At 41.2% G+C, this 13,933-nt stretch overlaps 1 protein-coding gene across 1 annotated transcript in view; it reads right to left on the bottom strand.

Moving 5' to 3' along the window:
* Window positions 1–13,933, bottom strand: part of LOC132582737 (fatty acyl-CoA hydrolase precursor, medium chain-like) — a 43,272-nt gene that overhangs the window by 7,090 nt on the left and 22,249 nt on the right. Inside the window, exons 3-9 of the mRNA XM_060254439.1 lie at window positions 8,884–9,013; window positions 5,312–5,445; window positions 4,043–4,196; window positions 3,100–3,204; window positions 2,238–2,333; window positions 1,787–1,930; window positions 984–1,064 (exon numbers count right to left, since the gene is read on the bottom strand). Of these exons, the coding sequence (XP_060110422.1) occupies window positions 984–1,064; window positions 1,787–1,930; window positions 2,238–2,333; window positions 3,100–3,204; window positions 4,043–4,196; window positions 5,312–5,445; window positions 8,884–9,013 (844 nt within the window). The remainder of the gene's footprint in view (window positions 1–983; window positions 1,065–1,786; window positions 1,931–2,237; window positions 2,334–3,099; window positions 3,205–4,042; window positions 4,197–5,311; window positions 5,446–8,883; window positions 9,014–13,933) is intronic.

Genomic DNA, 13,933 nt, shown 5'->3' with positions numbered 1-13,933 from the left:
AAGAATACTATGTGGAATTTTATCAAAAGCCTTACTGAAATCAAGTAAAACTATGTCTACAGAATTCCCCTATTTGGGAATTGAGCTGGATTCTGTTGAAGGTACCTTTCCAAAGTGCTTTACTGGGTATCAGGACTTTTTCTTTTTTTAATAATTTAAATTTTAATAGAAGTTTTGTGTGGAAAACAACCACAAACAAATAAGAACAAAAAAAAAAAGATAGTACATAGTTACATACGAATATAAATAAAAAGCAAGTAATAAAAACAGTTATGCAATACACCATCAAGCCACAAGGAAAAATACAGTTAATAAATCATAATATTCATGTATTTGAGCGGAATTTTACCAAAATTAGATTCCTTATGATTTATGTACTCCAGAAAGACAAACCATTTTTCAACAAACCAGTCTCCTGCTTTAGAACTATCTTGCAATGCGATACTGATAGCTAATTTATCTTGGATCAAAATATCCCAAACTTTGTTAAACCAACACTTTAAAGTAGAAACTTTAGGACTTCTTATCTTTTCACTGTAACCACATTAGGGTTGCCAACTTCAGACTAGGAAATTCCTGGTGATTTGGGATGTGGAGACTGCGGAAGGGGGAAGCCCTGCACGGATGTGATACTAACAGAGTCCACCTTCCGAAGCTGCCATTTTTGGCAGGAGAACTTATCACTATTGCCTAGAGATTAATTGTAATTCTGGGAGATCTCCAGGCCTCCACCTGGAGGCTGGCAACGCTATGCCACATCTTTGTGTACTTATTCCCCTTATTCCCATTTTTAAAGATTCATAGCTAGACTCCGAAAGCCAAAACAGACATAACATGATGGCAAGATATCTGCACAATTATATCTCCCCAGAGTTGTTTCAAAGGGTTAGTAGATTTTTAAAAGTCTTTCCAGGCACATTGGAATTTGTATGCAAATCTGACATTTGTGATCTCAAAAATAAAGAGTATCTGCTTCTTCTTACCATACTGGAGGCCACAGGTTGGAATGCTGCAGTGATGTTCTCCCGATCTATGCCATCTAGTATGTCTTTTGATTTCATCACCTGTGTTTAAAAAATATCTATTTGCATTTGGTGTTGTTCAGTATGTGATCATGCCACTTTAATGGCAGCAGCAGATGTAATGTAACACTCAAGTAACATATGTATGGGCCTATTTTTAGCCTTAAGAAGAAGAATTGCAGATTTATACCCTGCCCTTCTCCCTGAATCAGAGACTCAGAGCGGCTTACAGTCTTCTATGTCTTCTCCCCCCACAACAGACACCCTGTGAGGTGGGTGGGGTTGAGAGGGGTCTCACAGCTGCTGCCCTTTCAAGGACAACCTCTGCCAAAGCTATGGCTAACCCAAGGCCATTCCAGCAGGTGCAAGTAGGATTTGTCCTTGAAAGGACATAGCAGAAGCTATGATCCATGTTTTATGCTTTATCTATGTGACTGATTGTAATGGCCATAAGACCATCCCACAATTTTCCATCAACACACATTAACCCCCCTAGTAGGGCCAATAGCAGCTCCCTAGGGCTCTTTCAGGTTGAGACAGTGGCACGGGAGGGGAGAGGGCGGCCTAAGGCCCTCAGTCTGTGGACCACGATCCCGATCTGAATCAGGCCCATGTGCACCTGAGGACTGAGCTCCTGGTAGGGAACTCTAGGTGCACGTTCGATAGAGTCCACAAAGGCTTTATAACATGTGACTCAATGCCCAAGACCCTTTTTTAGATAATGCAGGAACTTGTGATACAGACAGAAGAAGGAGATGTCTTACTATGACCATGATGGACAACCCATATTCATGGTTATTCACACCAACTAGATAGGGGATGGCGCTGAACTCCTTTGCAGCCAGAAGCTCTTCAGGTGCCTTTGGAAAGAACTCGCCATCCACAACTGCATACATGGGTGCAACTTCCTGTAACTGTTTTTTTAAAAAGGGAAAAAATTAAACATGTGCTTGCTGCCTATAGTTAGAACATTGCAAGACATTCATCGTTAGAATGAAGCAAATCGAACTAGAACCATTTTTTTCATATGAAAAGCCCGATGAATCCAGGCACTTGCATAGGCTCAACTTAGCTTGTATCCTGCAAACCCTTATGGACAAAAAGTGTTGAGAAAAAGCCTTGAATGCCTTCATTAATTAATTTGGCAAACAGGATTCAGGGTATGTTCCTGTTGATTTGGTTGGCAGTTAGGACCCTCACGTTCCTTTTACCTACCTTCATCAGGGATACTAGCTCTTCTTCTGTTTTATTCCTTAAGCAACGCAGCATTTCAGCACTGCTTGTTCCACAGCCAGAGACGTCTGCTATTTCCTTTGGTTGAGATTAAAAAAAAAAAGACATGTAATTAAAAGCAGTTGTGATGTGAGCAAGGAATAATAGCCATGGCCTAACTGGGGTGGTGATGAAAGAGGTTGACTTCGTTCACACATACATTATCAGAAGAAGAAGACTACAGATTTATACCCTGCCCTTCTCTCTGATTCAGAGACTCAGAGCGGCTTACAATCTCCTATATCTTCTCCACCTACAACAGACACCCTGCGGGGTGGGTGGGGCTGAGAGGGCTCTCATAGCAGCTGCCCTTTCAAGGACAACTCCTGTAATAGCTATGGCTAACCTAAGGGCATTCCAGCAGTAAGTGGGGAATCAAACCCGGTTCTCCCAGATAAGAGTCTGCACACTTAACCACTACACCAAACTGGTTAGAATTGCCATTCTGAGTTTCAGTGGGTTTCCAGCCCAAACAACAGATTGTGGGAAGCATCGTGTATATCAGGTGGTATCATGTGGGCTCCTGTGTTTCACAAACCACAGTGCCAGTGTATTACCTGCAAAGGGCTTATGTGATGTTACATCCACATCTTGGTAGATTACCACTTTGATCTGAATCCACCCATCATTTTTCCAACTCTATTCAATCAGATTTCTCACTTCAATCTAATGAAGAAATCCATTTTGCTTGGATTTTTAAAAATTCTCTGGGATTATTTTCTGTGGGTTTTCTCTACAGCAAGCCATTTGAGGATGGTGCTATTCTAAAGTGCACAATCCCAGCATTAAACAACAGCACACTTACTTTAGCAAGGACTTCTGGGTGGGGAGTCCACAAACCCGAAAGCAGAGCAACTCCACTTTGCGATATGGCTCTGTGAAACAAACCTTTGGACAATGGAGATAATAGCTACAGAAAAAATATGCAGAATAGGATGCATTAAACATTTGAGGTGTTTGAATAACAAAGATATTTTTTCCCTGAGGAGGTGTAAATGAAGCCTCTTGACCTGAGAAGGCCTAGGCAGTAGCTGGGGTTATTCCCTTTGGTAATGTTAAGGGTTTATGTTTTGGTCTCCTCAGGCACAACCATTTTTTTTTGTGGCTCAGGCCACCAACGCCTCCCTATCCCGCAATTCTGAAAGTTTTTATAAAGGAATATCACCAGACTTGTTCTAACCTATTTGTTTCAAAAGGTTTCCTTGGTCTCCCCGTGGTTCTTTCTTTTGGATGGAACCAGGATAAATCTCATTATTTGGGATGCTAGTCCAAACCCCGTGGGCTGCTATACTCCTAATAATGGGGGCAGAAGGAGTCTCCTCAGTGCTCTCCTTTGAACATTAACTTGTTCTGGCTTTTCATCCCTGGGAATCTTTGGACCTCTGTTTCTGGGAATGGCTTAGCAGGGGTCTATAACCTAGCTGCACCTGTCAGCTTTTGGGGAATTTAAGAACAGAGTGGGGATCATAAGAAAATGGTTGCTGTGACGGCGAGGCCCAAGCACAACATGTTGAGAGGTTCAAAGCCTCCTTCTATGATGGAGGCAGCAGTTTCCCAATGGCTGCTCTTAGCAGATAGAAACGCGGTACCTCCTGGGCTCTTCCGAAGCACCCCCTGCTCTAAATGTGGTTGAGGGAAGCTTAGGAGAAGAGATTTTTGGTTTTGGGGAAGAGGTTCTTTGGGAATAAAGGCAGAGCCATGATGCAGATGCAAAATATGTCAGTTCTACCACTGCAAGGCATACCCACATGAGCACCAACGCTAAAGCCTCCTGCAGACTCGCCAAATATGGTCACACACTGGGGATCTCCTCCGAAGCTCCTGATGTTTTCCTGAACCCACCGGAGAGCTGCAGTTTGATCCAATAAGCCCCAGTTGCCATGGGCCTCTGCAGATCCAGTACTGAAAGCAAGACAGACACAGCATATACAAATCAAAGAATGGAGAATCCACTAGACTGTTCGCATGCCAACATTATATAGTTTCTCCTGTCTCTAGGCCCTTCATGAGAGTTTAACCCATGACCTGGGGCAGTTGGGGGCAGGGGATCCCCTGGTTTGGAGGCCCTCCCCCTGCTTCAGGGTTATCAGAAAGCAGGGAGGAGGGAGGCCTGCTGAGCACTCCATTATTTGGAGCATTTCATTAATGGAGAATTGATCCATGGATACCTGGAGCTCTGAGGGGGCTGTTTTTTGAGCATCTAGCGCCTCTCCTCAAACTGCCCCCCCCAAGTTTCAAAAAGATGGAGCATGGGGTCCAATTCTATGAGCCCCAAAAGAAGGTGCCCCTATCTTCCATTATTCCCAATGAATGGAAGGCATTTAAAATAGGCACAGTTCCTTTAAATGTGATGGCCAGAACTCCCTTCGGAGATCAATTGTGCTTGTCACAATCTTGCTCCTGGCTCTAACACCAAAGCCTCCTGGCTTTACCCACAATGTCCCCGTATACTTCCTGAGTCAGACCTGGCAACGCTTCACTCTCCCATGACAAATGGCTCCATGAAGCTACTGTTTTTCCCCATGGGGAAACCTGCATATTGCTCATTGGCACACTTATAGCCCATCTGTATCTACAGCAGGTCCCTGTGGTTGGGAAATAACATTGGGCAGGGAGGTTTTCCCCGTATGCCATAATCCCAATCCAAATCAGGCCACACACACCTGAATCTAAGTTCAACAGGGAACTTCCAGTGTATACCTGCTTGACATACGGTTGCCAGTCTCCCTGTGGTACCTGGAGATTTCCTGCTATTACAATTGATTTCCAGACAATCAAGATCAGTTCCCCTGTACAAAACGGCTGTTTCAGAGGGCGGATTCTAAGGTATTTTACCTGCTGAGGTCTCCAACCTCCCCCAAACCTGCTCTTCCCAGACTCCACCCTCAAAAATCTCCAAGTATTTTCCAACCCAAGCTGGCAACCCTAGATTGACAGGACCCAGAGTGGATGCATATTGAGAGGCCCACAATCTTGAAGAGAAGGAAAAGGTTGTTCTGGCCAAAAACCTGTCTTACCTGAAGAATCCAAGGATGTCCACCCTGTAATGAATTGTCACAACTACCACATCTTCATATGCAGACAATGCTGATCCATCATACATGGAAGCTCCCCCCATCTCTAGAGCTCCTCCATGAATCCAAACCATTACCTAGAGAGAAAAAATCAGACAAAAGGAGCTTGCTAGAACCCTGTCTTCTGGTTTCAGACCCAATTTAAAAATAGCAATCTACTGATAAACTACACTCACTGGATTGTCTAATCACACAATTTTTAAAAGATTCCATGTATGACTCAATATTCAATATAATTCAAAAACTGTATTCCATTTTATTTCTAAGAGAATTGCTTTTGTGTCTACTTTTTATTATCAGGCAACACAAGGACCTGAACACAGAATCTGGGACCAGCAGCTCCAAAACCTTGTTTGCCAACTGAGCTGCCTGCCTTCAGGAAGGGCTTCTGACTCTGTCTCCTCAAGATGACAAGCTGAAGAACTATACTCTGCCCAGGAGAATTCAGTGCAACCTTCTTGGGTCAGCTGACTGAAGGATCCAATGAGCCTTAGCCTGGCAGTATAAAGCTGTGGCCTTTGCATTGGGCCATTCAGCAACTTGTGTGTGGTGTGAAGACTGCATAGTCTGGAAATCCAAGTTCTTACTAATTGCCCTATCACAACTGTGCAGTAGCATCCAGCAAGAACTTTCCATTTCAGTCCTTGTCGTTAAGCTTTTGCACTTGCATTTTAGTGTTAGTTCATTGAATGAAAGGGAACGCAAAGGAGCACAGGAAAAGGGAGAAAAACCTGATGTTGAAACTGACCAGACTATTTTTTGAAACTGACAAGCAGCTGCAAAGCTGTTTTCCACATTGCCAAGCACTATGGGAGGAGTGGCCAACAGTAGCTCTCCAGATGTTTTTTGCCTACAACTCCCATCAGCCCCAGCCAGCATGGCCAAAAAACATCTGGAGAGCTACCATTGGCCACCCCTGCACTGTGGGATTCTCTGCTGTGTTATTGGCCACTGTGAAAAAGGAGAAAGAGCCAAACACTCTAATAATCTGGGGGAACATGCTCATGGCTGGCGCGTGGGAATAGGCAAGGTAGGCAGCCGCCTGGGGCGCAACCTCGCCTACAGGGTGCCTTTGGGTGCCCTCTCCCCCTGCCCTGCTGCTCTCTGTTTCCCAGGTCACAGACTTGGGAAGCTGAGAGTGGCAGGATGGTGTGTCAGCATGTGTTTGCCTCTGAGCAGGGCTTCCCTCACAAGGAAAGACCGGCTTAGAGGAGAATGCACCGTGCCCAGCTGCTCTCACCTTCAAGGCAAAAGCAGCTGGGTGGAGCATCGGCGTGGCTTCTCTGAGCTGGGCTTCCCTCGCAAAGGAAGCCCAACTAGGAAGAGAATTCCTCCGCAGTGCATTCTCGGAGGCACTCTGACTCTGAGAGCGCACTGCAGAGGCTCAGCTCGGCTAGAGCCCACCCAGTCCTCCTTCCATGCGACCGCACCTGCTTTCCCTGCAGGTGGGGGTGTGGCAGCAGGGCAGGTGTGTGTGGGGGGGCACTGGGCAGGTGCCAGCCTGGGGTGCTGGAGGCTTAGCACTGGGCCTGAACATGCTGAGTGTACAGAATGCACAGTAGACTGTAGTGACACCAGCAACGCAAGCTTTGATTGTTGGCAACATGTGCGTATGTATGTGTGGATGCCTTTGCAAAGTCAGCTGGAATTCCACCACACTTTACACAATTTGTATGGGGGAGGAGTACTCTGGCAGAAGCTCTGGAGAGCTTTTTTAGTTGTGTGCTACTAAATTGAAAAAAATAATCTGGGAGAGTATTTTCACCGATGCCTTAGCACAGCTGCCAGTAACACTAATTTTCTGTCCTCCCTTGCAAATTCGTGTGGTTTTTTTCCTTTAGGATTCCCTAATGTGATCCTGCACATTGGTCATGATCTTGGCAGTTTTTAAAAGCTTCTCCTGTGCAAACTGCACTCTTTCCTTCAAATGGATTGATCCCAAGTTACTCTTAAGTTTGGTGGTTTGCAGAAGGTCCATGTGGCCATTTTAATGTGAGGCTTCCAGAGAATTCCAGAAAATGGTTCCCCTCCCCTCAAACTTTGTTCACTAAAACATTAAAGGGGAAAATGTATTCAAAGCTTTAGATTCCCATCCCAGTGTCTTTACAATTTATGTCGGTTTCATTCTGTACTGATGATCCCCTCCTTTATTTTGTTTGCATCCAGCATTGAAATCTGTTTGTTTGTTTGTTTTGCACTGAGGATGCTGCCATTTGCCTCCCAGTAGGGAACTAAACCTCGCACAGCTTCTTTTTAACTTCCCCATCATTTAAATTTTTTAGATTTAGCAATCCCAGACTAGCGATAATCACGTATTACTAAACTCATGTCGCTTTGTAAAAAAAATTTAAAACAACAAGGGAAAAAGTAATCAATAGAGGTTGTACACTGATGAAGGCAGAAAGTGCAGGGTCGCTGGAACAACCTTGATGTGAGCAGGGAGTCACCCTTGAGGCAAAAGGGAAGAGGGGAATCAAAGGAAATCTGTACACCTTTGAATTACCTTCAGCTTGGAAGCAAAACAAGGGAAAATCAGCACAAAAGCACTCTCAGAAAGCCTTGGGAAACAACAACCAGAAAGCAAACTGAACACTAGAGAGAAAAATCAATGTAGAACAAGAAAATCCTGGTAGACATGCACAGTGAAAGGAAGGGAAAATACGTGCATAATAGGCTCTTGTTAGCCAAGTCTTGCATTACTTCTCTTCTTTCTGCTCCTTTTCATTCACTTGCAGTTCCTTTTTGCAGCAACATACCCTGAACATGAGTTTTTATTAAGTCATTTACTTTACTTATAGCCCATTACAGGATATAAAGCAGTGCAATCAGACAGCATAAGGCAATCAATGAACTAGGTGTTGAGCAGGGGTCACTGGGAGTATGGAGAAGGAGGTATTTGTGAGTTTCCTGCATTGTGCAGGAGGAGCCTTCCAATGCTATGAATCTGTGAACTACCTCTTGCCTTTACACATCCCTTTTTTGTCTTATCCTATTTTTAATGTGTTGGTTTTTTGGATTGTAAACCTGCAGAAAGGGCTCATGCAAGTGTCCCCAACCTTTCTGAGTTAGCGAAATCGTTGGAATTTTGAAATGGGGTGGTACCACCCCAAAATGGTTGCCACCAGAGGTAGAGCCAAACATAAAATGGCTTCCACAAGAGGCGGAGTCAAACAGAATACCTCCTTCCTCACACTTCCTAGTAAGAAGGCAGGCCTGCAAAGTGAATACAGCCACACATTCACTAAAGAAAGCCCAGGTGTTTACCAGTCTTCCTCATTCTCCAGTGAAATACCTTTTCGTTTGAAAAAGGGCAGCTAAAAAGATGCCCTTCCTCACAATGGCCCTGCCCACTTTCTGAAAAGCTTGGCAGGTGCCAAAGAAAAGAAAACATTGGCAGGTGCCATGGCACCCACAGGCACCACACAGAAAAACCCTGGGCTACTGTGTCTGTATGCAACACAAATTTATTATTATTATTATTACTGCCCCTACGATAGAAATAGGATTTTGCTTACAGGTAACTGGCCTTTTGTATCTGGGGTGTAAACATTCAAGTAGAGACAATCTTCAGATGTTGTAGTGTCAGGAAATGTTACATTCATAAATTCCTGAAAAATTTCAAACCATCCAGGATCTTGCAAACACCTGTACAATAAAAGTGAACAAGAAAGAGATAGAGAGAGATAAAGTGGTGAGTGAGGGCTGCCAGCAAAATATGAAATCATCAGAACACTGGACTTTGGATAATTACATTGTGGCATTCCGAGGCTGGTGGGAGGGGGGTGGAAATGACATTTTGTGTTTGTCTGCACTACAGATTTAAGCTCATGGCAATTACCCGGGGAAGAACCCCAGATGGACGGCTGGTTAGTCCAGGGATGTCAAATGTGCAACCCGCAGGCCTAATCCAGCCCCCAGAGGGCTCCGATCAGGCCCGCCAGAAAATGGCCCTCATCTGCTTCCCTCCCCCTGTTCTGCTTCCTTTGGATGCCATTTTTCTGTTTCTCCAAGCAATGCAGCCAAGCCAACAGCCTCTCACTCTTTCTCTCTTCCCGCCTCCCTTTTCCCCAAGGGAGGAGGAGCCTCAGCCAGTGGAGGGGCTTGGCTCTGTAGTTCTGCTGTGTGATTGATAGAGCCTGACTCTCTTATTCAAACAGCAGAGCGACAGAGCCAAGTCTCTCCACTGGCTGAGGCTTCTCCTTCCTTGGGGAAGAGGGAATGGGGAGAGGGAAAGAGCAGAGGCTGCTTTGCTCAGCTGGCTTAATCTCACTGAAAAAATGCAAAAAAACACTTCCAAGACCTTTAGCACAGCTTTTGTCTTGCTTTTGTGTGTGTGTTGTTAAGCTTGTTTTATCAGGGCTCTCTTGTGTGCAACTGGGTTCCCTCCCACTTTTCACTGTATTCATACCCTGATCCAGTCTTTCTCAATAGGAAAGCAATGGGAACTATTTAGATGAGGAATAACCACAACCCACAGTGAGATGGATTAGGCTGAAAGTGTGTGTCCAGCACATTTCCTGTGTAGACTGGGGATTCTGAACCTAGACTTTCCAGGTAGTAGGCTGATAGTGACCACTATACATGGCTGTCACTCTATTTTTGCACTGCCTCATAGGAGCTGCAGTTATTTTTCTCGGGAAGATTGTTTTATAGATAAACACATAGCCCTCAGTGTGTGTCATGGTGCCTTCACATGTTCTTCATTTTAAAACAATTTTATTTAGTAACATATGGTAACAATATCTATTTCTTGCATCATTAATAACTTCTTGCTTGGGAGGAACGGTGGCTCAGTGGTAGAGCATCTGCTTGGGAAGCAGAAGGTCCCAGGTTCAATCCCTGGCATCTCCAAAAAAGGGTCCAGGCAAATAGGTGTGAAAAACCTCAGTTTGAGACCCTGGAGAGCCGCTGCCAGTCTGAGAAGACAATACTGACTTTGATGGACCAAAGGTCTGATTCAGTATAAGGCAGCTCCATATGTTCATATGTTCTTTTTATCTATCCCATATGTTACTTTCTAACCACCCCTCCCTCCATTAATGACCCCCGTCGGTGTTATTTACTTAAAATACTAAAATTTAAAGGTACCCTTAACTAATAAAAACAAAAATTAATATCCTTCTTCCTTCTAATACTTAATCATTATCAAAAATTATCCAATGTCCTTTTACTTCCCACTCTTTTTCTACACATCTTCTAAACTTTTTCCATTCCATCTTGAAAACTTCTAAATCATAGTCTCTTAAGATTTTTGTTAATTTGTCCATTTCACTCCATGTCATAACTTTTACAATCCAATCCCATTTTTCTGGTATTTTTTCTTGCTTCCACAACTGTGCATACAATGTCCTCGCAGCTGAAAGCAAGTACCAGATTATAGTTCTATCTTCTTTTGAAAATTTTTCCATTTGTAATCCCAACAGAAAAGTCTCTGCAACCTTCTTAAATTCATATCCCAAGATCCTAGAAATTTCTTGTTGAATCATCTGCCAATACTTTTTTGCTCTTTCACAAGTCCACCACATATGGTAGAAAGAACCTTCATGTTTTTTACATTTCCAACATCTATCTGGCATCTTATTGTTCATCTTTGCCAACATTTTAGGAGTCATATACCATCTATACATCATTTTAAAACACTTCTCTAATACTATGACATGTCAAAAGCTTAATAGAATGATTCCGCAAATATTCCCAAGTTTCCATCTGTATTTCTTTATTTACATTAATTGCCCACTTTATCATTTGAGATTTCACTACTTCATCTTCTGTAGACCATTTTAGAAGTAATTTATATAGTTTTGAAATTAATTTTTCATTATCTCCAAGCAGAACTCTTTCCATTTCTGTTTGCTCTTTTCTTATTCCTTCAGTTTTAATATCCTTTTCCACCAAGCTCTTTATTTGTTGCACTTGGAACCAATCATATTTATTATTCAGTTCTTCAGCCGTTTTCAATTCTATTTTGCCACTTTGCATTTTTAATAGTTGGTTGTATGACAACCACTTTTCTTCACCCATCTCAGCTGTTATTTTTATTACTTCTGCTGGCACTATCCATAACGGCTTTCTCTCATCCCCATATTTCTTATATTTTATTCACGTATTTAACAAGTTGTTTCTTATATAATGGTGAGAATAAAAACCATCCATCTTTTTTTCCATAATACAAATAAGCGTGCCAGCCAAATTTATTTCCATGACCTTCCAACGTTAAGAGTTTTTTGTTTAACAGCATCATCCATTCTTTTATCCACACTAAACAAATTGCTTCATGATATAGTTTTAAGTCTGGTAATTGAAATCCACCTCTCTCTTTTGCATCTGTTAAAATTTTCATTTTAATTCTTGGTTTCTTCCCAGCCCACACAAATTCTGAGATTTTTCTTTGCCATCTCTTAAATTCTTTACTGTCTTTCACAATCGGAATAGTTTGAAACAAATACATTGTTCTTGGTAGAATATTCATTTTAATTGCAGCTATTCTGCCCAGCAATGACAAATTAAGTTTATTCCATTTTATCATATCTTCATCCATTTTATGCCATAGCTTTTCATAGTTGTTTTTTAAACAAATCAATATTCTTCATTGTTATCTCCACACCCAGATGTTTTACCTTAGAGGTAACTTCACAATCCGTTAGTTTCTGCAATTCCTTTTGTTTATTTACTTGCATATTTTTACATAGAAGTTTTGATTTTTCTTTATTAATATAAAGTCCCACCAATTCTCCATACTCTTGTATTTTAGCTAACAACAAAGGTGTTACTTGTATAGGATTTTCATTTATAAACATTATATCATCTGCAAATGCTCTATATTTATAAGTAAATCCTTTTACTTTTAATCCTTCTTTGTCTTCTTGGATTTGCATCAGTAAGATTTCAAGAGTCATTATAAACAACAGTGGGGAAAGCGGACAGCCTTGCGTTGTGCCTTTGCTAATTATTATATCTTCTGTAAGATCTGCATTTATACATAGCCTTGCACGTTGTTCAGTATATATTGCTTTTATCATCCTTATAAAGTTTTCCCCCAACTCCATTTTCTCCATTACTGCAAATATAAAGTCCCAATTTAAATTATCAAATGCTTTCTCTGCGTCTGCGAAGAATAATGATACTTCCTTTTCTGGATGTCTTTCATAATATTCTACAATATTTACAACAGTTCTAATATTGTCTCTTATTTGCCTTTTGGGGAGAAACCCCGCTTGATCCTCCTTTATAAAATTTGTCAGATGTTGTTTAAGCCGTTCTGCTAATATTCTTGTATATATTGTATAATAATTATTTAATAGTGAGATTGGTCTGTAATTTTTTACATTCATGACATCTCTATCTTCTTTTGGAATCAACGAAATAACAGCTTCCTTCCATGTATTTGGTATTTTCCCTTTTATTCTTATAATGTTCATCAATTTCTGAAGTTTCGGTATTAACTCCTTTTTGAAGGTTTTAAAAAATTTAGCTGTATATCAATCTGGCCCAGGTGCCTTTCCGATTTTCACTGCATTAATCTCTGCTTCAATTTCTATTTTTTCAATCAGATCATTCAAAACTTTTCCCGTATTTTCTGTTAAGGGTGCTATTTTAATATTTTGTAAATACTCTTCCATCTTTTCTTTCTTTATTTTAACACCCTTAAATAATTTGGCATAATACTTAAAAAATTCTCTTTTTATTCCTTCTTGATTTACCACTTCTCTTCCATCAACCACAATTTTATAAATAATTTTGCTTTCTCTCTTTTTCTTCAGTTGCCAGGCCAAATATTTTCCAGGTTTATTTGCTCCCTCGAAAGATTTCCGCTAAAATCTTTTCAGATTCCATTCCAGTTCTTTATTTAACAAATGTCTCATTTGTGTTTGTAATCTCCCTCATAATTTTCTTTTTCTCTGGTCTTTTTCTCAGTTCCCCTTCTTTTTTCTATATTTCATTTTGAATGTCCAGCATCTGTTTTTCTTTTGCCCTCTTATTTTTATTATTCAAAGTAATCAATATTCCTCTCATTACCGCTTTATAAGCATCCCATACCATCTGAAATTCTATATCTTCTTTATCGTTTATTTGGAAGAAAGCTTTAATTTTATTTTCTAGAGATGTCACTATTTCTTTATTCTGTAGTAAATCTCCTTTAATCATCTTCTCAACTTTTTAGACAATTTTGTAATCCACATTATTGGGTTATGATCAGTCTTTATTTTAGGTAAAATCTCTATTTTCTTTGTTATAAGGCCTAAATCCTTAGTGCTCCACAACATGTCAATTCTAGAAAATGTATTATGTCTTGCTGAAAAAAAGGTATAGTCACGCACTTCAGGGTTAAATTTTCTCCATATAACCTCCAGGTTTTCTTGTTTGACCAATTCAAAAAAAGACTTTGGCAATTTTCCTTCCTTATTATTTCTCCCCCCCCCCAGACCTATCCAGTGTATTCTTAATTGTTCCATTAAAGTCCCCTATTATCAAAACTTGATCATGCCACTTCATCAAATTGTTGTATAATGTCTTTTTAAAAAGCATTCTTTGCTCTATTTGGTGCATACAGTCCCAATAACAACG

The sequence above is a fragment of the Heteronotia binoei genome, chromosome 14, assembly GCF_032191835.1.
Source record: "Heteronotia binoei isolate CCM8104 ecotype False Entrance Well chromosome 14, APGP_CSIRO_Hbin_v1, whole genome shotgun sequence".
Lineage (NCBI taxonomy): Eukaryota > Metazoa > Chordata > Lepidosauria > Squamata > Gekkonidae > Heteronotia > Heteronotia binoei.
This window is presented reverse-complemented; position numbering and strand designations above follow the sequence as displayed.